Genomic DNA, 23,085 nt, shown 5'->3' with positions numbered 1-23,085 from the left:
ACTCTGCCCACGGTGATGGGTTTGTGTAGCCACACCTCTGGTTTAATGAAGGCAAGAATTGGACCTAAAGCTGCCACTACCCAGCATGTGCCAACCTGCTTCTTTCCTAAAATCATTCCAAGGACCACACTGCCTTCCCTTTGTACTCCTGGGCTGCTCTGCCATCCCTAGGGACCAGGCTCAGGGGGTTTGAGCAGGGCTGGGTGTCTCAGGCAGGGTCCATGAGGTGGGTGCTGCCCTGGGATGGGCGACCTGACTGGGGGAAAATGGTTCCTTTGCCCTTACTGGGAGACTCAGGTCCTTTCCTGGAACACTTCCAGGTTGGAGTTAAAAAAGTCTGATCATTGTCCTACTAATGATTCTTGACTTAACACTTGATTTAAAGTGCTCTGTGTGGAAGTTTTATCTGGAGATGTGCAGAATGAGGGCTCCAGTGTTCTGTTTATATGTTGAAGTAGAAGATCGACACGCAGAAGTGGATGAATGACAAAATAATGCTTTTTTAAAAAAAAACACTTTTTTGGCTTCTGATTTGCCTTTCTGGGTGTCTAATTTGGTTGTACTTGAGGTACAACCGACTTGAGGTACTGATTTGTGATATGATGCCCAGCCAGTCCTCTTGGCAGGGAGGTTGCCAGGTGGGGTGTGGAGAGCAGGAAACTGGTGTCACAGTCCAGATGGAGCTGAGTTATCAGCATAACCCCGGGCTGTTTATGTCTCCAGGGCCAGTGTGTGGGTATTGACAGGCATGAGCCTGTTCTGCAGTGCCTTTGAACATGGGAGCACTGGGGCTTTCTGTAGAAGGTAACCCAGCCACAACTGGAATGAAAACAGGGAACAGACTGAGAAGGATCCCCCAAACCCGGCCCTGGGGATTTGCTTGTCTCTTCACACACGAGACAGTGTGGAGAGCCCCAGCCTTGCTGTATCAACCTCGTGGTGCAGGTGCATCTCTGTCACAGCTCTGCCAGGAGACCTTTGCTGTTCCTGCCAGGTGGGATAATGGCTGTCCATGGAGGTGTTCTGGGATGGTGGTGTCACAGAAGGGTTTCGTCAGCAGTTTTGCCACTGCTTGTGTAGCTGTCAGTGGATGGAGAGTGGCCACCTGAGCCTGGGGAGGAAGAGGAGGGTGCTCCAGGTAAGTTCAGACCTGGACTACATCTGTAGCAGCAATGTTTTGGCTTTATTTTTGTTTTTAAAGACACCTTGTTCTGTGTAAAGCTGCAGCATAGCCCTGGAGCTTGACCAGAGAAAACAACAGGAAACCAATTTCAGATTTCCAACATTTTATTTATATACACACACATCTCATAAACAAAGTCATTAAATGTGTAACACACTTCAAACCTGTAATTAGAATACTTCAATAAATGATTATAATTCCTCTTGACAGTCCATTTGGCTGAGTACACGTGCTGCCTGCTGCTTTTGTTTCTGGGGAGGAATTCTCCTTTTCTGAACTGAGCCAGGAAGTCCCAGCCGTGTCCCTCAGTGCCCCCATGGGACTGGTGTCACTGGGAGCTCGGATTTTGTGCCAGCGAAGGAGCAAGGGCTGCAGCCCACGTCCTGCTCGGCTGGATGCTGAGCTCTTTCATCCCTCTGTCTTGTAGTCCACTTGCTCTTTCTGGGTTGAAATGATGTTAAGCACAGCTCTGATTCCTGGGGTGGACCCAGCCAGGCTGGGCCATTCGTGACCAGGCAGTGGGACAGGGCACAAGGCAACCCGAGTAATTAATGATCCTCTCCCCAAGCCAGCTCTGCCATCCCAAGCTGTGCCTGAGTGCTGTGGATGAAGAGATGCCACGTTGAACAGCGAGGTATGACTTGGAAAGGTTTGTGGGTCGGGGTTTGTGTCACCTACAGGTGTCATGTACAAGTGACTGGTCTGTCTGTCCACACTGAAATGCTTCATAAAGTGCAAAACACCAGGCCAGGCTCCCATCACCCACCCCCCACCTACCTTGTGAAGGAGCTACAGTTGAGCTTCACTCTGTCCAAAGTGAGATTCCCTTCACAGCAGAGGGTGGGTGCCAAAAAGGTGGTTGGGAAGATGGACAGCAGGTGGCACTCGAGCTCGGGGTGGTCCATGGGAGTGTCTGCGGGCAGGGGCAGGTCTGTGGGGCTGGGGCTGGTGATGTACTCGGGCAGGTCCATGGGGTGGTCCCTGGTGGTGTCTGGAGGTGGGGGCAGGTCAGTGGGGCCGGGGTTGGTGATGTACTCGGGCACAGGCTGCAGGTGCTCCATCGCTTCCACCACCAGCCTCTGGTACAGCTCAGGGAGCTGCTGCTCCTCCCCCGGCTCCGAACTTGAGCTCTCCTGTGTCCAGTCCCCATGCCTCCTGCTGCCAGCGCTGCCCACCAGCAGCTTGTCCCCAGGGTCCGGGGGATCAGGCTGCATGAAAGCTTCCTCCACGGGGGTTGGTTCAGGCTCTTCAAAGCCGATGGTGCTGGGCAGGAACAGGATAGAGGATGAGCTCAGCTCTGCCTGTGGAGGGACATGGAATTAATTCTGTGGTGAATATCCTGAGACATCCCTCCCCACAGCAGCTCATCCTGCTAAAACCAAAGATCTCTGCATTCTTCTTGAATCTAATTTGCTCAGCACTTCCTCTGGTCTAGCACGAGCATGGGGATTATCCACTGCCAGAGATTGCTGGATTTGCTGCTTGAGGAGATTACTGGCTTGCATGGCTCCAGTCGCTGGTTTTTTTGAAGGTCGTGGGATTAGAATGCAAACCCCCTGTAATTTACCTTGGTAACCATGAAGCTTTTGGCCCACGTGGCGTTAGCTGGGTCGGGAATGGCTTTGTTCTGCCACTGTGGCAGGAGCACAGAGAGGAGCGAGTGGAACCTGCAGGGGGGAGAAATGCAATTAAAGGCATGAACAGGGATACCTGCAGCACCCATGTGCTCCTTGGGATGGGATTAACCCAGGAGCTTGGTGTGATCATGGATCTGCCTCCAGCTGGGTGGGGTTAATTCCCAAGGCTTGTACCCCTTCAGTTTGGTTTTGATGGAAGCAGACCTTAAGATCTGGGCTAAAAACTCACAATATCTGTGAACTACTGCCATATTATAATCTCAGTGGGTGTTTTTATTATGTGCTCTGAAACCTGCATTCCAAACAACCCTCACTGTTTCCCAGGTGTCCTGAGAGGACATGACCATCCCATAGGACGAATAAGAATGGTATTAAATTAAAAGAGGATCAATTTAGATTTGTTATTAGGAAGAAGATGATTACAATGCACTGGCACAGGTTGCCCAGAGGAGTTGTGGCTGCCCCATCCCAGGAAGTGTCCAAGGCCAGGTTGGATGGGCTTAGAGCAACCTGGTTGAGTGGAAGGTGTCCCTGCCCATGGCAGGGGGTGGGACTGGATGAGCTTTAAGATCCCTTCCAACCCAAACCAGTTTGGGTTAATCCCTTCTAATAACTATTCCAGTTTTATTCTTTTATTTAACAAATGGATCCACTCACGTTTTTCTTACTGGAGGCACAGAACAAACACAGGCTGAGAAGATGAAGAAGCTGCAGGTGAGCACCAGAGTCACCCAGCCCCTGGCACCTGAAATACAGAGCACCCTTCATTCAGCTTCATCAAAAAGAATTAAAAAATTTAAATACACTAGTTCAAGTTGGTCGATAAGAAGTCATGGCCTGACTGGTGTTTGCACTCACAAAACATACCAGCATGGTTTTTTTTTTACTGCCCTTGCGCTGTCTGCTTAAAATGTAATTGTCTCAAATCCAGATTTTATACCAGGAAGCCTTTTTCTTTTAAGGTGCCCTGTTTTCTTTAATTTCCTTTCCTGGTCACCGCCCTGGATTTGTCCCCCAGTTAATGGGAGAAGTCTGCCTCCAGAGCAGCCCTGCTCCCACAATGTGGAGAGGGATTTCCCCATCCCTGGAAGTGTCCAAGGCCAGGTTAGAGGGAGCTTGGAGCAACCTGGTCTAGTGGAAGGTGTCCCTGCTCATGGCAGGGGGTGGCAAGGAATGGACTTTAAGGTCCCTCCCAACCCAGACTGTTCTGTGATTCTATGAATAAACCACCCTTCGACTCCAAGAAAATATCTAGGTACAGAACTGGGAGCCTGAAGGCAAAGAAAGAAATGCTACATCTTAAAATTAGCTGAAATTAGAAATATTCAGCATTTGAAGAATATAAAGAGGTCTCCTGGAGACCTTTGGTAATTAAAGAGGAGCAAGAAAAGCATTACCAGGACCCTCCTGGCCCCACCCCGGCACAGTGTCATTACTTTCCAGGCGGAGCCGGTCGCTGTTGCCCGGGGGCCCCTCCCCGGCCGCAGTGGACCCTGTCACCCACAGGTCGTAGAGCTCCCCTGGCTGCAGGTCCGGGATGTACAGGGACCCCGGGGCCGTCCCACTGGGAATGGCTGCGGGGAAAAGGGGGAGAAGGACATGAAGCACCTGCACCAGGGTTTTACTGTGTTCAGCTGGAATGAAGTTCTGAATGAAGTCAAGGAAAAATGAGGAGGAAGAAGAGGAGGAGGATGAAGAAGAGGAAAGAGCAAGAAGAAGAGGTGGAGGAAGAAGAAGAGCAAGGAATGGAGGAAAAAGAGGAAAAAGAAGAAGCAGAAGAAGAAAAAGAGGACGAAAAAGAAGAGGAAGAAGAGAAATAAAATGAAGAAGATGAACAATAGGAGGAAGAGGAAGAAGAAAAAGAAGAAGAAGAAGAAGAAGAGGAATAAGGTGAGGATGAGGAATAGGAATAATAAGAGGAGGAAGAGGAAGAAGAAGAGGAAGAAGCAGAAAGAAATCTGATAGTTCCACACTCAAAGGAGCTTGGAATGATCCCACTAGAAACCTTCAGTAATTAAATGGGAGTAGGAGAAGCATTTCCAGCTCCCAGACACCCACCATAGACCTGGGGGTCTCCCTGGCTGTCCTTGGTCTGCAGGTACACGTGGTACCCTGTGATGCAGCCCCTCTGCTGGGGAACAGGGATTTCCTCCCATGACACCAAGACGCCGGTGGCCCGCGGGATTGTGAACATCTGGGGCCCAGCTGATGGGGCTGCAAGACATAGGACTGGCTTTGAAAGCTGAGCTTAAGGAGCTTGAAAACATCTGGAAGATCATTACTGTGATTTACCTTGTGCTGTGGAGTATCCTCTGACTGACACTGCCTGTCCAGCTCTGTCCTGGTAGAGAGCAAACACACGGATCTGGTAGCACATGTTATCTTTGATGTGCTCTAGATAAAGGAATTAAAAGTGGATAGTTACCTTTTATAGTATTTGCACTACTGGCCAAAGTGTCTGCATCAGCTGCTTAAATCTGAGATGGATCCTCTGATTATTTATAGGTCTTTCATAAAGAAGGGAAAGAAACCTTCTCTGTGATCTAGGCAGAGCCTTACTGGACATTAAACTGAAAATTAGTGGCTTCCCACTACCAGAGGGAAGGATTAGACTGGAGATTAGGGAGAAACTCTCTCCTGTGAGGGTGGTGAGGCCCTGGCACAGGTTGCCCAGAGAAGCTGTGGCTGCCCCATCCCAGGAAGTGTCCAAGGCCAGGTTGAACAGGGCTTGGAGCAACCTGGTCTAGTGGAAGGTGTCCCTGCCCATGACAGAGGGTGGAATGAGATGGGCTTTAAGGTTCCTTGCAACCCAAACCTGTCTGGGTTTCTATGGAATATGCTGCTTTTTCCAGCTCATTTGGAGCAGGGATATGAGAGGATAGAGACACAGCACCAGGACAGAGGATAGGGAAGACTAACGAGGGTTCTCACAATCACCTCTGTTGTAACTTCACGGCTATCACTGTGCAGAGCACTGACACATTGTGCTGCTTGGGGTTAGTAACCAAAATTAGTAGAAAGGAAATAACATTTTCTTAGGCCTTTGATCTCTGGTACCTCTATCTGGCTTGTTTCATATTGGAGAGATTGGTTTTTCAGAGACATTTTACTTTCAGATACAAAGCTCAGCTGAGAGCAGTTGCAGAGCTCAGCCCAGGGCAGCCACCAGTTGTTTTCTCTCCTATACAAAAAGCTTTCAATGCCATAATTTCTTATGCTGAATTAGTAATAATGATGGAATCACAGACTCTTTGGTTTGGAAGGGACCTTAAAGCTCATGTCATTCCACCCCCCGCCACAGGCAGGGACACCTTCCACTAGACCAGGTTGCTCCAAGCCCCATCCAACCTGGCCTTGGAGGCAAAATTCCAATCTGACTTGTTCCTTAAAATATTTCCAAAATAAACTGGTACTTTGGTTGTATCCAACCTTGGGGTATATTTACCTGCTATCACTGTGGACAGGTTGGATGCAGGAAGCTTTGCCCAGGTGTGATGGGGCTCCAGGTGTGGGTTCCTCCCTGTCTCTGCCCACTCCACCACGTACCCACTGATGGGCACAGCAGATCTGAGGGGTGGTTTCCAGCTGACCAGGATGCTGCTGTTCCCCATGGCCATGGCAGAGACTTGCTGAGGAGGTGGTAGATCTTAAACACCAAACAAAAAGACACTGTCAGCACAAACTTGCTGTAACCTCAAGTGGAACCATTAAGTTTTAAGATATGTTTTATTGTGTCTTGTCCAGTCTGGCACCATGTGGAGCATAAAAATAAACTATAATTGAAAGAAAATGTCATTATGGGAGAGTAAGGTTTATGCTGATAGGAACAGTCACATTCTTTTCTTGTCTCATGGTTTAGCAGATTGGATTGAACACCCACAGTACTGCTTGGCTGTGCCATCCCCAAACCCTGAGAAGATGATGTCACAGCACATCCCCAAATCCCACTGCTATGCTGGAGCCATAAGGTAGGATGTGGAGCTGCTGGAGCAAGTCCAGAGGAGGCCACAGAGATGCTCTTGGTGCTGGAGCCCCTCTGCTCTGGAGCCAGGCTGGGTGAGCTGGGAGTGTTTGCCTGGATAAGAGAAGGCTCCAGGGAGACCTCAGGGAAAACGGGATCTGTAGATGCCTGAAGATCCATTGAAGTGGACATTGATGGGCACGAGGTGGTGCGACCAGAACAGATCCACAGTGTGTGGCACAACAGAGCACTGGTGTTTTTCCCAGTGATCCAGACTCAGCAGAAGCCTTACCCTGGATGCCCAGGTTGGTCAGGATGGATGCAGGGGGGGACCTGCCCCGAGAGTTCTGAGCAGTGACTGTGATCCTGTAGTCCCCCCTTGGTGTGACTTTGGAGTAGCTGGTGTGGGTGGTTTGGTGGGATTCTGGGGGGAGGTTCCGATGGTCCAGGGCTTCAAAGGTCACTCTGTACCCCAGGATTCTTCCTCCTGCCTCTGACTTGCTCAGAGCCTGTGAGGAAAGTACATTTGTTACTGTCTTCTTCTGGAAAAAATGCTGTCAGCTGGGAAAGCTGGAGAGGGGCTTTGGATAAGAGCCTGGAGGGACAGGACAAGGGGGAATGGCTTCCCACTGCCAGAGGGCAGGGATAGATGGGATTATTGGAAGGAATTCTTCCCAGTGAGGGTGGTGAGGGGCTGGGATTGAATTCCCAGAGAAGCTGTGGCTGCCCCATCCCTGGAAGTGTTCAAGGCGAGGTAGACGAGGCTTGGAGCAACCTGGGATAGTGGAAGGTGTCCCTGCCCATGGCAGGGGTGGGACTGGGTGATCTTTAAGCTTCCTCTCAACCCAAACCATCCCACGATTAATTTTTCCCGTTTAATTCCAGTTTAGTGAAGCACTTTTGCTGTGAGCTGCTGATTTTCCCAGCAGCAGCAGAGCTGGAGATGGTGAAACACTTATCCCTCTCCTGTCCTGAGGCTGAGTTCAAGCCAAGTTTTTCCCAAGGGTTGAAAAAAAAGAGTATTAACTGCACCTGAATTTTTTTAAATGAGCTATTTTTGATTTAGGTGGAAAATATGGATTTTACCTAAAGCCATGATAAAAAACTATTTAAATTGAAACACTTAGAACACATCTCTGACAGTCTGTGCTATCCCATTAACACCTCACGCTGGTTTTTCCTCCCCTCTGGGTATCTGCAGTTGTAGTCTCAGTTTCACAGTTTCCTGATGTTTCTATAATGTGAATTCATTTGTTTGGCTGAATTTTGTCATAACAAAACAAAGCACTTTCAAAAATAGGAAAAGGTAGTGTTACAAGTGCTTTGGCAGTGGCTCAGGACAGACACAGCACTGGAACCACTCTGAGGAACTGCTGAAATTAAATTTGCAGCCCTTTTTTGGGTATTTGTCTGAAAAGAGGAGCACATTTCTTGGTAGGATGTTGTACTTTCAACCTTTTGCTTTGTAGCTTTTGTGAAAACTGTAGAGGCAGTTCATTGCCTCGTTTTATGAATGATGCTGCAGGAAGTCAGTTCTGATAAAGAAAGTGCTGCAAGATAAAGGTCTTCAAGTTAAAGCCACAACGTCTGGGGTCACAGAATCACATGAGAGTTTCTGCTTTCACTTTTAGCCTGGTGCTTGTTGGTGTGGGGGGAAGATACCCCAGCTTTTTTCACTCTGTCCAGCTTCAGATCTGCAGCTTTAGTATTAGAAACCCTTGTTTGTGTGGTTCTACACCTGTGGAGAAAGCTCCTCTTCCTGCTGTACAACAACATCTCCGACCCCATCCCTCCACACAGCAGTGACCCTACGGGACCCCTGCCACTGCCTAAACTATATCCAGCTCTTAGATTTTGGGGAGTTCAGTCCTTTTAAGGGGTTGTTATAAAAAATTGCCCTTTCAGCCTCCTCCATTTTTCATTGCTCTGCTCTTCTTTTAGGGACATGGGTCAGTGGTGGCCTGGGCAGTGGTGGAGGGACAGTTGGATTCAATGGTCTGAGAGGGCTTTTCCATCTAAATGATTCTGTGATTCATATAAACAAAGCAGAGCTGAAATAGCTCTGAAGGCAGCAGACACCCAAGGTGAGTGCATATGAGAACATGAGCCATGGTGTCCACCTGCCCCCCCTGAGCTCCTGTCCTGACCACATATGGCAACCATGGAAAACAACAACAAGATGGAGAATGAGGAGAGGGAGATACTCATTAGAAAACAAATTAGGAAGTCTATGAGGTTGTCCATTATTCATCTGGAGAAGAGAAGACTCCAGGGACAACTTAGAGCCCCTTCCAGTGCCTAAAGGGGGAGCCTAAAGAGAGCTGGAGAGGGACTTTGGACCAGAGCCTGCAGGGACAGGACAAGGGGGAATGGCTTCCCACTGCCAGAGGGCAGGCTTAGGTGGGATATTGGGAAGGAATTCTTTGCTGTGAGGGTGGTGAGGCCCTGGCACAGGTTGCCCAGAGAAGCTGTGGCTGCTCCATCCCTGGAAGTGTTCAAGGCCAGGTTGGATGGGGCTTGGAGCAACCTGGGCTAGTGGAAGGTGTCCCTGCCCATGGCAGGGGGTTTGGAACAAGATGGTTGGATGTCCGAGATCCTGTTCAATCCAAATCATCCTGACATTCTAAGAAATTGTAGGTAGAAAAGTGTTGCTGAATCTCCTCCCAGGGGAGGTGAGCCTTGGTCCATGGCCCTGGCCCTGGCCTTGTGCTCTCACAGGGTTCAGTCCTTTCCCAGAACCACATAAACTGGTTTGCCCTTTAACCTTGCTGGTTATTGCTGCCTCTGCTTAGGTTTCACTTAACTTACCTTCCAAAAGAGTGAGATGTTCTGCTGCTGAGAGCCCAGGTCCTGCTCCTGCCGGTACCAGACATCCAGGATCCCGGTCGGCTCTGGGGTGGAAGGAAAAGGTGAGCAGCATGAGTGGCCATGGTTTGAAGCAAAGAAGACAACGAGTAGGTAAAGGGGGTAAAAACCCTGAGAAAATGAAAATTTCAGTTTTAAAATGTCCCTGAAATGATGCAATATGTGATAGTTCATGTTTGCTCTTGAGTTCAGCTCATTGAGGATGGGTATCGTGAGGAAAACAAGTCATAAACCAGGGAGGGAGTTCTGCTCTTCTGATGACTTTATTCTGCCCTTGATAACTGGAATGGCTCCCAAGGAAACCCACACATCAAATGGACAGTGTTATCTCTTGTCTTTGCAAAATCTGAGGCTTATTAAGGTCCTTGGGGTTGGCTAAATCAATCCTGGAACAACAGGATGATGGGGTTTGTGGGATCTGTAGAATTTTGCTGTTTGGCTCTAGGCAATAATTGTCTTTAAAGCTAAGTTCTGGCTGGTGAATGAGCTCCAAAAATTCAGAACCAGAGATACACGTGTCAAGAAAGCTGATGTGACAGAGCTTGGTTCCTCAGGGTCCCTGACCAACATAAACTCATCAAATTCAAATATTAATTGCTGCTAACAGTCAGAGCAGGAGGCAGCTGATGGAGAACCCAGCAAGGACAGGGCTGCCTGCTCTTTGCTGTATTCAAAGACACAAAACCCCTCCATGTCAGTGATGTTTGGAGCAGTTTGTCCTGTATTAGCTGCAAATAGTGACTGGAACAGAAACAAGAAGCAGGAGCAACAGCAGAAATAAAACCAGAGCTCACCGGCTGTGAGTGAGGGAGGAAGGGGTGAGCTCCCTCAGAAGGGAGCAGAAAAAGTAGGATATGGGATTGCATCTGCTGGCCTCCAGACTGGATCTGAAAGTTCATGAACCGCGTGAATTGGCTGGAAAGAAAAAGATATGCTCACTAATGAACAGGGCTTGCATAAGGCAGCTTTCGTGGCAGGTCAGCTAAAAGGAACAGGAAAAGGAACATCCCGTTGAAAAGGTGTAATTCTGGATTTGCAACAAGTCAGTTCATGCATAAAACTTCAGTTCCTTCAACAAGGACTAAACATGATGTACCAGAGCTTCTAGTCTGCAACCTCCCCTCACAGTCACCTCATCTGGTGACACAAAGTGTTCCTTGATCAGCTAAAAACATTCTCATTCTCATTGTGCAGCAGGGCTGGGGAGAGGGGTGATGACCACAAACGTCAGGGTGCAACAAGAAGTGGAGAAAACTGTTGAGAGGAAGGTGGGGGAGGGAAGGAAAAGTTCACATCTCCTGCATCAATCAATGCTTCTTACAGAAACTGGTGCTCTCACAGTGGTAAATGGGATGAGTAATAACAGCCCAAGCCTGGAGGGCTTGTAGTAATTCACAAAAAAGAGCAACCAAAGCCAAGTAGGAGATCAGAGAATCACAGAATCGTTTGGCCTGGAAAAGACCTTAAAAATCATTTTATTCCAACCCCTTTATCCTTCAGCTCTTCTCAGTGAACTCTTGAAATTCCTGTTTTGCAAGAAACTCAGACAGCTTCATCTTTGTTCATTAAAAAAGCAATTCTCTTACAGGAGCTACTTCTCTCTTGGTCCGGGTCTGGATCCACAGTGTCTCCACAAATGAACCAGCAGCAGTTTGACTTCATTAGCTGAAGTTACCCATTGAATGCAACTGTTAGGCACAGGTTTAGTGCAGGTTTAGTGTAGGTTTGTGTTACCTGCTTCCGGAGTCCGGGTTTGGTTCATTTTCCAGTCGCTCCACAGCCCTCGCTCGGGGTGAATTTTACAGCTGACTTGGAACTCATAGACTGTGTCAGGCTCCAGCCCATGAAGGTGGTATTGTTCACTGCTGAAGATTTCAACCTTTAATGGAGATGAAGAACATGTAATATTAAACTCACGAGGAGACAGAGGTTGAAGGCGGTGGCAGCTGAATCACAAGTGTCCATGTGAAGCTTTAAAAAACAACAGGGAAACCCTGATTTGAGGTGGCTGTAATAACTCAAAGAATGATGCAATGAATCATCAGGCTCGCAGGGCTTCATCTGAAAATCCCCTCATTTAATTATGTGACAATAGCAAAATCTCTGTTTGTGTGATTTGACTCAACTTCTAGCAATAGGTTTCTTTTGCCACTTAAAATAAGAGCAAAGACTTTGTAGAATCCCAGAATCCCAGACTGGTTTGGGTTGAGAGGGAGCTTAAAGCCCAGTTCCACCCCCTGCCATGGGCAGGGACACATTTCACTATTCCAGGTTGCTCCAAGCCCTGTCCAACCTGGCCTTGGACACTTCCAGGGATGGGGCAGCCACAGCTTCTCTGGGCAACCTCTGCCAGGGCCTCACCACCATCACAGCCAACAATTCCTTCCCAATATCCCACCTAAGCCCGCCCTCAGGCAGTGGGAAGCCATTCCCCTTTGTCCTGTCCCTGCAGGCCCTGGTCCAAAGTCCCTCTCCAGCTCTCTTTAGGCTCCCCCTTTAGGCACTGGAAGGGGCTCTAAGGTCTCTCCCTAAGGCCTTCTCTTCTCCAGCAAGTCCATAACTTCCTTTATCCCAGAGACAATTACCGTGCTCCAGGAGTGCCGGGTGAGGGGACGGTATCTCAGCCTGCAGTGCTGTGCTTGTGCTTCATTGTGCCAAAAAAGAGTGCAGTTGGTCGCAGAAGAACTGTCAAATTCCATTAAAAAGTCAGGAGGATGTGGCTTCACTGGTAGCAAAACAGAAAGAAGCAGAGGATGCTCAGAAACACAACACAACTTGGAATGGGGGTTGGATGGAACACAGAGTTATTAGTTTAGGCTGGATGGAGGATCTTCCCAAGAGGTTTAAAAAAGAAAGTGCTCAGAATGTCTCCGGTCTTCCCAAAGGGCTAGGGCTGACTGAGAGGTGGAAGGTCCTGCTTTACCTATGTCTATTAATGTGAAGGTGAATGGCTGTGAAGAAGCACTTCCCAACTTATTGGAGGCAGAAACCACAACCGTGTAATTGGAGTCAAAATTCAACTTTCTCAGAGCCAGCAAGCCAAATGTCTTATTCAGACTTTCTTCTGAAAAGCACAAGTCATGTGTCCCATTTGAGAGCCTGGAACAGAAGGAAGATGTTTGGTTATTGCTCTTCTGTAGACCTGGGTGTGTGGGGACATGGATCCCATTCCAAAGGGGTGTCTTGGCATTCCCTCTTTACCTTCTGAACCCAGCTGGGGCCAACCTGCTGTGGTGCATGACCAGAAAAGGGGTTTGAACTGCTCCAAGATGTAATTAGAGGTGTTGAAGCATCTATATCCCCACATTACTCACTGTATCACATACGTGGTGTCAAGGTATGTGAGCCTTCCCTTATCCCAGGTGCAGACGGGGTGGCTGTCTGTTCCCATCTGGATGCATGACACATTTCCTGGCTCATCTGGAGGATCTTAAACACATATTTCTTAGCATCTTAGATCTTAAACAGATATAGTCTTAACATCACAGACTGGTTTGGGTTGGACCTCTAAAAGGCATTCAGTCCAACCCCCTGCCATGGGCAGGGACATCACCCAGCCCAGGTTGCTCAGAGCTCTGTCCAGCCTGGCTTTCAATGTTTCTTCCTTAAAGATGTTACGAAACATTTTAGGAAATGCTTGGGAGAGAGGATGTTATTTGCTCTGAGTGGGCAGTTTGATTTAGCATCTCTCCCTTCAGGAATAACAGAGTTGCACAGTTCTAGCCAGGGATATTTTAAATACAAAGAGCCCCTCTAAGACAACACCTGTCCTGGACAAGGGCACTCACTGCCAGTCTCTACCATGTGGCTCAGAGGTTCCACAGGAAAGGTTTGAGAACCAGGAATAATTAATAATCAATGCTGCTTACTTCCACACTTGATATCGATTCCACAAATGAGTTTTTTCCTTCCTCCACAAATCGTTTTGCATGTGAAGGTGTGTCTGCCATAGGTATTGACTGGAAATGTTTTGCTTACTGAACGGCCAGAATTTTTAGCTTGCTCAGAGTTGTTAAGGAAAATCCCTATCCTGCACTTAGGTGTCTGCAAGTCTCCCAGGTAGCAGGACAGGGTGACGTTGGTCCCAGGCTGGATGGCACTGGCAGTGTTGGCCGTCATTCTGCCTTTATCACAGATTTCCTCAGTGCCACGGGGAGCTTTGCTGGAAGTCATGATCCCTTTCCTGCAGGCTTCTGCAACAGAATCGGAAAACAAAAGTTTCACAGGAATCCATCCCTTGTCTTCCACAACATATTTTGCTCAAGGAAGAGTTTCCCCAAATGTCTTATCCAAGAATTCCTGCCTCTGCATGGTAACCTGTGGGATGTTGCTGTGCCCAGTCTGATTAACTGGGATCAGCAACCACGGGATCACAATCAGTCACCAATGAACCAGCACGACCCCAGGGAAAATCTACCAGAACTCTTGTTTCATTTTGGGTTAAGAATGTGTCTCTGTGTCAGGAAAGTTGTGGCAGGCAGCACAGGAAGGATGTGAAGCTGCTGGAGCAAGTCAAGAGGGGCCATGGAGGTGCTCCAAAGGCTGGAGCCCCTCTGCTCTGGAGACAGGCTGGGAGAGCTGGGGGTGTTCACCTGGAGAAGAGAAAGCTCCAGGGACAACTTAGAGCCCTTCCAGTGCCTAAAGGGGGAGCCTAAAGAGAACTGGAGAGGGACTTTGGACCAGGGCCTGCAGGGACAGGACAAAGGGGAATGGCTTCCCACTGCCAGAGGGCAGGCTTAGGTGGGATATTGGGAAGGAATTGTTGGCTGTGGGGGTGGTGAGGCCCTGGCAGAGGTTGCCCAGAGAAGCTGTGGCTGCCCCATCCCTGGAAGTGTCCAAGGCCAGGTTGGATGGGGCTTGGAGCAACCTGGTCTAGTGGAAGGTGTCCCTGCCCATGGCAGGGGTGGAACTGGATGATGTTTAAAGTCCCTTCCATCCCAAACCATTCTATGGTTCTGTGAAAGTGCTGGAGTACCATTTCTCCCTGTTCATGAGCTCTGCCAGTCTCAGTGGAGCTCATTGTGGAACTGTTTTCTCATGTAACCAACAGTTCTACCTTGAAATAAACTTAATAACCTCCCTGCATAACTAATTAGCAACTCTTTGCTCTCCAATAAGGAAGATGTTCACTAGCACTCCACACAGAAGCTGAAAAAACCCATCCTATTTAGCCTGGGTGCTTCTTTTAAAGTGACCATTTTTCTGAAGGGAAAAAAATTTATCTTACCTGCTGTGAAGTGCATCACCAGCCAAATTGCTGAGGGCACGATCCATGCAAATGGCATTTTGCTGCCTATAGAGAAATGACTTCCCGTTAACAGTTCTTAAAGAGTGGGGATATAATTTACAGATCTTCATGTTTTATTGATTTACAACTTCAGAAAATCCCAAATGCTCATTTCAGGAGACCTTTCTAATGGACACAATGCAGGAAGTTCTGAACACAAATGTTTCACACAAATTATTCAAGCTCAACCTGAACCGAGCTCAGTATTTTCAAATACTTTTTACAACAAGCATTAACAAATATTCCCTTTTTTATCCTTCACCTGCAGAACTATAGAAGCAGTGGGAATACATTGGATACTTCAGAAGTGAATACACAACAAGCACCTGATGCCATACCAGAAACAAACTGCTTGAAAGTAGTTTTATCCCAGTATTACTACTTTAAATCTTGGCTGATTTTCATGCCAGGGGCATTTCCATGCACAGTATAGTCTTTGCCATGTGAATATTAATACAAAAACAACAAAAATGGTTATTTCAGGTTGTTTTTAGATAATGAAATGGATGGTTTTTAAATGATCCAATACTCAAATTGAATGTAAAATACATAAGATTTGCCAAAATGCATATTGTGGCAATAAGCCAGGTTTTATAAATAATGTTTTTAAACTAAATCCAGATGTTCCTCAGGCTGTAACTTTCAGCCTTGCTGCAGTGCCTCAGCTTCCCCAAAGCCTCTTCATGTGGTGCCTTCTGTAGATGATTAGTAACTGCCAGGATGAGCAAACACAGCACCCCAAGGTTCTTCAAGTAAATGCTCTGCCTTCCAATAAACTGAAATTGCCTGGTGACTGTGTAAACACCCTTCAGACAGCTTCTTCTGACAGCAAAACTACCCAAAATATTTGAGTCAACAGGCAAAAACAGTCTGGCTTCAAATAATTTAATCAGTGGTTTGGTTGGGGAAGTGTGAGACGTAAACCATGATTGAGTGAATGATGAGAAATGAACTAGAAACAACCTTAAGCTCAGGATAGAGATATATGGGGAAAAAATTAAGAGGAAAAAACCCATATTCCACAGCAATGAGAAAAATTGCTATTGCTACACCTAGAGTACAGAAATACAAAGGACATTGTCCTGGAGTAAAGGTGGAAGGAAGTACATGAGAAGTCTGTGGGGGTTGAGGTGGTGCCTCTTTGTGCTCTTATCTTTGAAATCTCAGCTGAAAGCACCAGGGCCACACAGTCTGTGACCCCGTGGATGTGCCACAGTGACACAAGCTGTAACTACAGCCCCTGAGCTCTGAAATGAAACCAGTTGTGAAGCACAACAGCCTGGGAGTTGGCCTTGAACCAACCTTTTACGCCCTTGTCCCCACCTCTCCCTAAAAAAAGCTCCATGCAAAGCTCATTGTGTGTTCTAAGAACTCACAGGAACAACCAGTGGAAACAGGAACATTTTGTGGTGTTGTATTTCACCCAGAAAAAACCACTGTTTGTGCCCCAGCTATAACTGACAACTATCACTGGCTGCATTTTAGGGAAACTCCCCCCCCCGGCTGTCCTGGCTTCCCAGGCCCTTTGAGGACAGTGGCACCCGGGTCATCCCACAGCCTTGGGAACATCTCGCCTAGGGCTGGTGGCTCTTCCCAAAGCTACCGAGAGCGAGGAATTTAATCAGACCTCTTGGGATGAAGGAAAGGGACAGAGTTGCTCCTAGAGGATGGGCTCTGCGCTCCTCAGGCAGCTCTATCCTAGACTGCAGGAGGTATCCTGGGATAGTGAGCATTCCAGGGCAGGTGGTGTGCCCAGATGGGCAGCATCCCCGGGTAGGAGCATCCCTGGACAGCAGCATCCCGGGACAGGGAATCATCCCGGTGCAGCAGCATCCCCGCGAGAAAGCAAAGCGCAGCGGCACCCCAGAGCAGTGAACATCCCAGGGAAGCAGCATCCCGGGGCAGGGAGTATCACCGGGAAAGTGAGTGCCCCAGCACAACGCCATCCTGGCGCAGCAGCTTCCCGGGGCAGGAATATCCCAGGGCAGCAGCATCCCAGGGCAGTGAACATGCCGGGGCAGCAGAATCCCGGGGCAGAGAGTATCCCAGTGCAACATAATCCCCGGGAAAAGGAGCATCCCAGCGCAGCAGCATCCCAGGACAGTGAACATCCCGCGGCAGGGAGTATTCCGAGGCAGGGAGCATCCCGAGCCAGCAGCACCCTGCAGCAACAGCATCTCGGGGCAGTGGGTATCCCGAGGCAGGGAGTATCCCGGGGCAGCAGCATCCCGAGGCAGCAGCATCCCGGGGCATCCATTCGCGGGATGTCACCTTTCCCAGCGCGCCGCTATACTGCTGCCCGAAGCGGGATACCGCTCCTCAGGAGTGATCCCCACCCTCGGTACCCTCGGGGATGCCCGTCCCACAGCCCCCCCGCCCCCCGAGCGGGGGTTACTCACCCCCAGCCCCGCGGCCGCTCCCGGCGCGGCGGATCCCGCGTGTGCGCGGAGGGCACGGAATGGCCCGACCCGCCCCCGCCCAGGGATCCGGGAACGGGACAGGAGGGGAAAGGCGGGGGGAAAAGGGGAAAGCAGGGCAAGAGAAAAGAAAAGAAAAGAAAAGAAAAGAAAAGAAAAGAAAAGAAAAGAAAAGAAAAGAAAAGAAAAGAAAAGAAAAGAAAAGAAAAGAAAAGAAAAGAAAAGAAAAGAAAAGAAAAGAAAAGAAAGAAAAGAAAAGAAAAGAAAAGAAAAGAAAAGAAAAGAAAAGAAAGAAAAGAAAAGAAATTCCAACCTCCCTTGATAGGAGCAAGGGGCTTGTCCAGAGATGCACCCACACTGATTTTTATCTTCTCTTTAACAGGATTTTTGCTTTCTCTCATTTTTCTCAGCACTCCCACAACCTGCCACTATGTTTAAGAGAGCTTTCAATGAGTGAGTATCTTATTGCTATTGTTCCTTCTCTTAACATCAACTCAGTTTTCCTCACTGATTACAATCACATTTTCCTACCTGGAACCACAGCATAGGTATTTCAGGGGCAGCTGTTGAAATGAAGGGGCAGGGGGAGAACAACATTTGCAGCTTCCAAGAGTCTCAAATTCTGCCTTTGAGCCTCCATCTGCTTCTCCTCCTCCCAAAGCGTGGAGCAACATTTGTGCTCCTTTCCAGAGCTGCCATCATATCATTAACATGCCAAGAGTGAGCTGGGTGAGCCAGAACCCCACAAAATCCCAAATATCAACATATTCTTTTACCTCTTCTTTCTCCTCTGCCTTCATCAGTTCACGTTACACTTTGCCTTTTCACAGAGCCCTTCCCAGCACAGCTCCAGCTCCACGCGGCCAGACCAGGATTCAGCTGATTTTAAACCAGGACACCAATAGGAGTTATACGGAATCTAATCCGTGTTTCTTGCTGAGGTCCCGTGTGTTGATTTCTCCATCACTCTTCGCACCCTGAGCTCAGCTGGGAGCAGTGGAATGGGGCTGTCTCACTCATCCAGGATATATTTAAGGGAAGATGCTGATCAGATGGTCCAGGTGAGTTTTGTGTTTTAGTGAGAGGCAGCTAAACCAAAAATCCCCAGTCCATTACCCTCTATAAAATGAAGTTGCTTCCTTTTTTATTTCTTTCTTCTATTTTTTCTTATTTTATTTTTCTTCTCTTTCTGCTTTCTGATTTTGTTTTACCTTTTTTCCTTTCTTTTGTACTTAAGCCTTTTTAATTTTCTTTTGTAATTTACCTTTCCCCCTTTATTTTATATTTTATATCTTTTCCTTTCTCTTCTTTTTCCGTTTCCTCTCTTCTTCTTTTTTATTTGTTGTCTTTATCTTTTTTATTTTTTCCTTTTTCTTTCTTATTTTTTTCTTCTTCCGTTTTTTTTTTTTTGCTTTCTCCTTTTCCGTTTTTCCCTTTCCTTTTTTCCTTTTCCCTTTCTCTTATTTTTTAGCACCAAATTCTGCTTCTTCCTACAATTCTTTCTTCATTGACTTCTGCTGAGCATGTGGTACTCACCACAGCCAAAGGGAACCAGAGTCCAAGGTCCTGCTGCCAATGGAGCTGCTGGTGCCCTGAAGATGCTGTACCACCCTCCCTGGTGCCCCTGGCATGGGGTGATGTCAAGGAAAGTACAGAGTAATCCGTTCTCTAGGGGGAGGGGGTGTCTGTGAGTCTGAAAGCGGAGCCGGGGAAAGCACCCTGACAGAAGGGTGTGATATTTGGTGCTGTTGGGTGATGGCAGTGGCAGAGGGAGCCGTGTGTGAGGCACAGAAGCTGCATATGGGGGGAGGACAAAGCAAGAGGACACTGGTGGTTGCAGTGTCACCTCAGAGAGCTCAGGGGAAGCTGTGCTGGCTGAGCTCCACCAGCCCCAGCCCTGCTGGTCTGCAGTGACTGCACGGGGTGAACTTGTACGTGAATTGAGCAGACACCAAGAGGCATGTAAATGTAAGAGCTGAGAGGGCTTGTTGAGAATTACAGAATCACAGACTTGCTTGGGTGGAAGGGACCTTAAAGCCCATCCAGTTCCACCTCTGCCATGGGCAGAGACACCTTCCACCAGACCAGGTTGCTCCAAGCCCAGTGCTACCTTGGACACTTCCACAGATGGAGCAGCCACAGTTTCTCTGGGAAACCTCTGCCAGGGCCTCACCACCCTCACAGTCAAAAACTCCTTCTCAATATCCCACCTAAACCTGCCCTCTGGCAGTGGGAAGCCATTCCCCTTGGCCTGTCCCTGCAGGCCCTGGTCCAAAGTCCCTCTCCAGCTCTCTTTAGGCTCCCCCTTTAGGGACTGGAAGGGCTCTAAGTTGTCCCTGGAGCCTTCTCTTCTCCAGATGAACCCCCCCAGCTCTCCCAGCCTGTCTCCAGAGCAGAGGTGCTCAGGTCCTTGGAGCAGCTCCGTGTCCTCCTCTGAACTCACTCCAACAGGTCTATAGCTTCCTTCTCATGTTAATGACTTTGAGCTGCTCAGGTATTTGGTTCCTTGGAGCCTGGACAGTGGAGTTGTGGCACCCAGCCCCCAGCACTGTTAAGTTACAGCTGCAGCAGCAGAATGAGCAATAACTCAGTGCAGGGGTGTCTGTTTTCAGTACTGCAGGTCCCCTCTGCTCTGGTTCTGTTAGTTTTCCATCTGCTCTGTGTGCCAGTGACTCTCATTGAATTGGCCTTCATCCAGCAGGATGAAATGAGTCACTTAGTTTGGTAAAGGTAATTGTTCTGTCTCCTCTTGCACATAAGAAAGCCAAGGAAGGCTTGATCCACAGGGAGAGTGTGGAAATCACACCCTCTAGGAAATCATACAGATTATGCACAAGATGCATCAACACCTGGGTCCTTTTGAGGTTAAGAATACTGGGTTTTTCTAATATTCTTGTGGCAAGATTAATCCCTCTCTGTTCAGGAAAGGCTTGATTGGGTTGGTAAGCAGCAATCATGAAATCCCCTGTACTAGATCACCTTTGTAGCTTGTTTTCTTTTTGCTGTTTTCAAGGTTCCTTTTCTCCTGAATCCAAGCCCTGCTCCAATGGCTTTGCAAGAGCCATTCTCATGTGATTTTCCCTGTGAAGGTGGCATTCAGTGGAGCCCGACGAGACCCAAACCACAGTCTCACCTCTCACATCCTCTTCTCTGAAATGCCAGTTTGGTTTCAGTCTCTGCCGCTGTTCTCAGCCCTCCCACCCCGAGCACAACTCCTCATCCTCCCTCCATAAGAACTAACCCCCCAAAACTCAGGGTGGAAGAGACTACACCAAATAGCATAATTTTTAATGGATATTCCCACTTTTGTTGTCAGGTCATTCCATCTGCGACCGTTTCCCCCTTGCCACGTTTCCAGAAGGCTTTTGCTGATCCAGGCACTTCTTTGCAGCTTTGCACGAGCCTTGGTCACAATCTGGGCTTTGATCTTCGGTCTGTGCACTCAGAAATCCCCGGAGGTCGACGGGTGTTACTTAGCTCTGTGAAATGCTCAAGTTTGTAATCCAATTTTAGCCTCTGCAGCATCTTTATCTGCCACTGAATCTCTCCCACAGTTTACTGACAACCAAGCCCTTGCAAACCTTCCAGCCTGGGGTGGGTTTGTAAATGCGACACAGAATAAAATCAAGCTGCACAATATTACTCAGAAGATGTTTCAATGATCTTCTTGTCCCGTTCCTATTACCAAAGAGTTTAAGGTGCTTTTGACCTCAGATCCTGAGGCTTTACCAGTGGTAGTTGTTACTATTCAGACTCTGTGAATAAGAAATGAAGACAAAGCGCTTGTGAAGGTCACACGGTGAGTTGGTGACTAAGCTGTGACTAAACCCAGCTCTCTTGTGCTTCAAACCTCAAACCAGAATGAATTCCATGTCCTCCTGCATGATAACAGGGGCAGAGAAGAGGTATAAATGATATAACATTGTAGCTATTGATGTACATTTGATGCATAATTTATTACATGTCAAATTTATTTATAATCTCTGCATTCTGCATTTGGTTTAATTAATCTCCAACTCTACTCTTTGAAGAAGGGTGGTAAACAAGTCCCGCAGGGAGTGGTGCTGGTAACTTCTATTGCCTCAAGGTCACACTCAATACACCCAGTAGATACACCCTGCTCTACGGAGGGGATGGAGATAAGAGCAGGAGTGGATGACTCTGCTGTTCTCCAAACCCACTGAAGCTTTGAACACCCAATTTCTTATTTCTTTTTCATCTGTTCTCTCCTTCTATTTCTATAAAAGTATCTGTTTCAGGGAGGTTGTGTTAGAACTTTGGGTAGCGATGGGACACCGTGTTGTGGTGCATCTCTGTGGGTCGTGAGCTATTCTGCTTTGGTAGTTATTACAGTACACGTAGGTGTAAGTAACGTGTAAGAACACTGCTCCATGTTACTCATTCAGAACAAAGGATGTCTCATCATTAAGTATTGACACACAGATGTCACTCGCAGGGGATCATGGACAGAGGAGTTTGCAATCAGTGAGTTACACCAGTCATTGTTTTTGGTGCTCCCTCTCTGTGGGCAGAGACATTATTCAGTGTACCCTTCCTTTAAGTGCCTCCAAGGTACATAAACCCAGGTTGTGATGGCACTGAACAACCCATAAAATTCATTCCTGAGCTGATAAATGACTAGTGGAAATCGCTGGCACAAGATCCAACTGCCAACAGTAAAACCAAACGTTAGAAAATACTGATATCAAGGATTAGGGAGTATGTAATATTTAAGGGAGGGAGGGAGGGAATCTGAGATGTTAAAATAAATCTACTGAGAGTGACATCATGATTTGGTTAATGGGATGCCCCATCTCTGGAAGTGTCCAAGGCCAGGTTTAACGGGCCTTGGAACAACCTGGCCCAGTGTTTTGAATCACGGAATCCCAGACTGGTTTGGGCTGGAAGAAACCCTAAAGATCATTCAGTTCCACTGCTGCCATGGGCAGGGACACCTCCAACTATTCCAGGTTGCTCCAAACCCTGTCCAACTTGGCCTTGGACACTTCCAGGGGCGGGGCAGGCACAGCTTCTCTGGGCAACCTGTGCCAGGGCTTCACTGTATCGACATATATATATGGTGAAGCACTATGTAAATATACATTTGTGCCCCTCTCTTTCCATTTCCTCCAGTAACCAGCCCAAATTTACCAGATGCATCCCCACACCCATGAAAAGGAGAAATATTTCCTTCAGCACCTAAGAAATCAGTGGGAGCATTGGCACTGCTGAGGCAAATATCCATGGCGTGATCTGGGCAATGTTTCATCCCTGTGCTCCCCTGGCCGTGGATATATTTGCAGGGATCCACGCTGGAGGGAGTTATTAGGGCTGGAAATTCAACCAGCAAGAGCCTGAAAGGTAAGACCAAGCTTTCAGCCTTATTTGCTGACAAAAGAAGCATTTTCCCCTGTGAGCTTTGGTAGTTCAGGTGACAAAGTTCAGCACAAGTTTCAGGATGTGGACATTGAAAAAAATACCTTCCCCATCTCACACTGATGGTATGTAGCTGTTCTACAATTTCCTTCCTGCTCAGGCAGCAATCACTAATTTTAGACTCACCTACATGAAACAGTCACATTTCTGCCTTGGAAACAGTTTGCTGCTTCTGAAGAATAATCCTACCCCACTTAGCCAGGTATCTACTACTCCAGAAATATCAGTGACAGATCTCTCGGGGTGTTAGAAGAAAACAAACACAGCCCACAAGGATGTTGGTTTGGAAGTATCCAGGA

The 23,085-nt window shown here is 47.9% G+C and overlaps 1 protein-coding gene across 1 annotated transcript; it reads right to left on the bottom strand.

Moving 5' to 3' along the window:
- Window positions 1-1,729: 1,729 nt before the first annotated feature.
- Window positions 1,730-18,498, bottom strand: IL12RB2 (interleukin 12 receptor subunit beta 2). Its single transcript, XM_051798737.1, has 16 exons — window positions 18,127-18,498; window positions 14,874-14,939; window positions 13,516-13,839; window positions 12,961-13,075; window positions 12,570-12,745; window positions 12,232-12,371; window positions 11,381-11,525; window positions 9,590-9,672; window positions 7,074-7,290; window positions 6,266-6,466; window positions 5,113-5,214; window positions 4,879-5,034; window positions 4,257-4,394; window positions 3,478-3,565; window positions 2,751-2,850; window positions 1,730-2,484 (listed from the first exon to the last, which is right to left on the bottom strand). The coding sequence occupies exons 2-16, from the start codon at window positions 14,929-14,931 to the stop codon at window positions 1,957-1,959; spliced, it is 2,571 nt and encodes an 856-aa protein (XP_051654697.1). The 5' UTR covers window positions 14,932-14,939; window positions 18,127-18,498; the 3' UTR covers window positions 1,730-1,956.
- Between the last annotated feature and the right edge of the window lie 4,587 nt (window positions 18,499-23,085).

Source organism: Manacus candei, unplaced genomic scaffold, assembly GCF_025592945.1.
Source record: "Manacus candei isolate 608988 ecotype Guabito, Panama unplaced genomic scaffold, ASM2559294v1 h1tg000005l, whole genome shotgun sequence".
Taxonomy (NCBI): Eukaryota; Metazoa; Chordata; class Aves; order Passeriformes; family Pipridae; genus Manacus; species Manacus candei.
The sequence above is the reverse complement of the archived record's forward strand: the minus strand, read 5'-3'. Positions and strand labels throughout refer to the sequence as shown.

Excerpts from the sequence above, each read along its gene's own strand:
- IL12RB2 (XM_051798737.1), bottom strand. The coding sequence starts at position 14,931 with ATGCCATTTGCATGGATCGTGCCCTCAGCAATTTGGCTGGTGATGCAC. Across the intron at positions 12,746-12,960 it reads GACACCACGTATGTGATACA|GCTCTCAAATGGGACACATG; the intron begins GTGAGTAATGTG and ends CTTCTGTTCCAG. Across the intron at positions 2,851-3,477 it reads GTGCCTCCAGTAAGAAAAAC|GTTCCACTCGCTCCTCTCTG; the intron begins GTGAGTGGATCC and ends TCCCCCCTGCAG.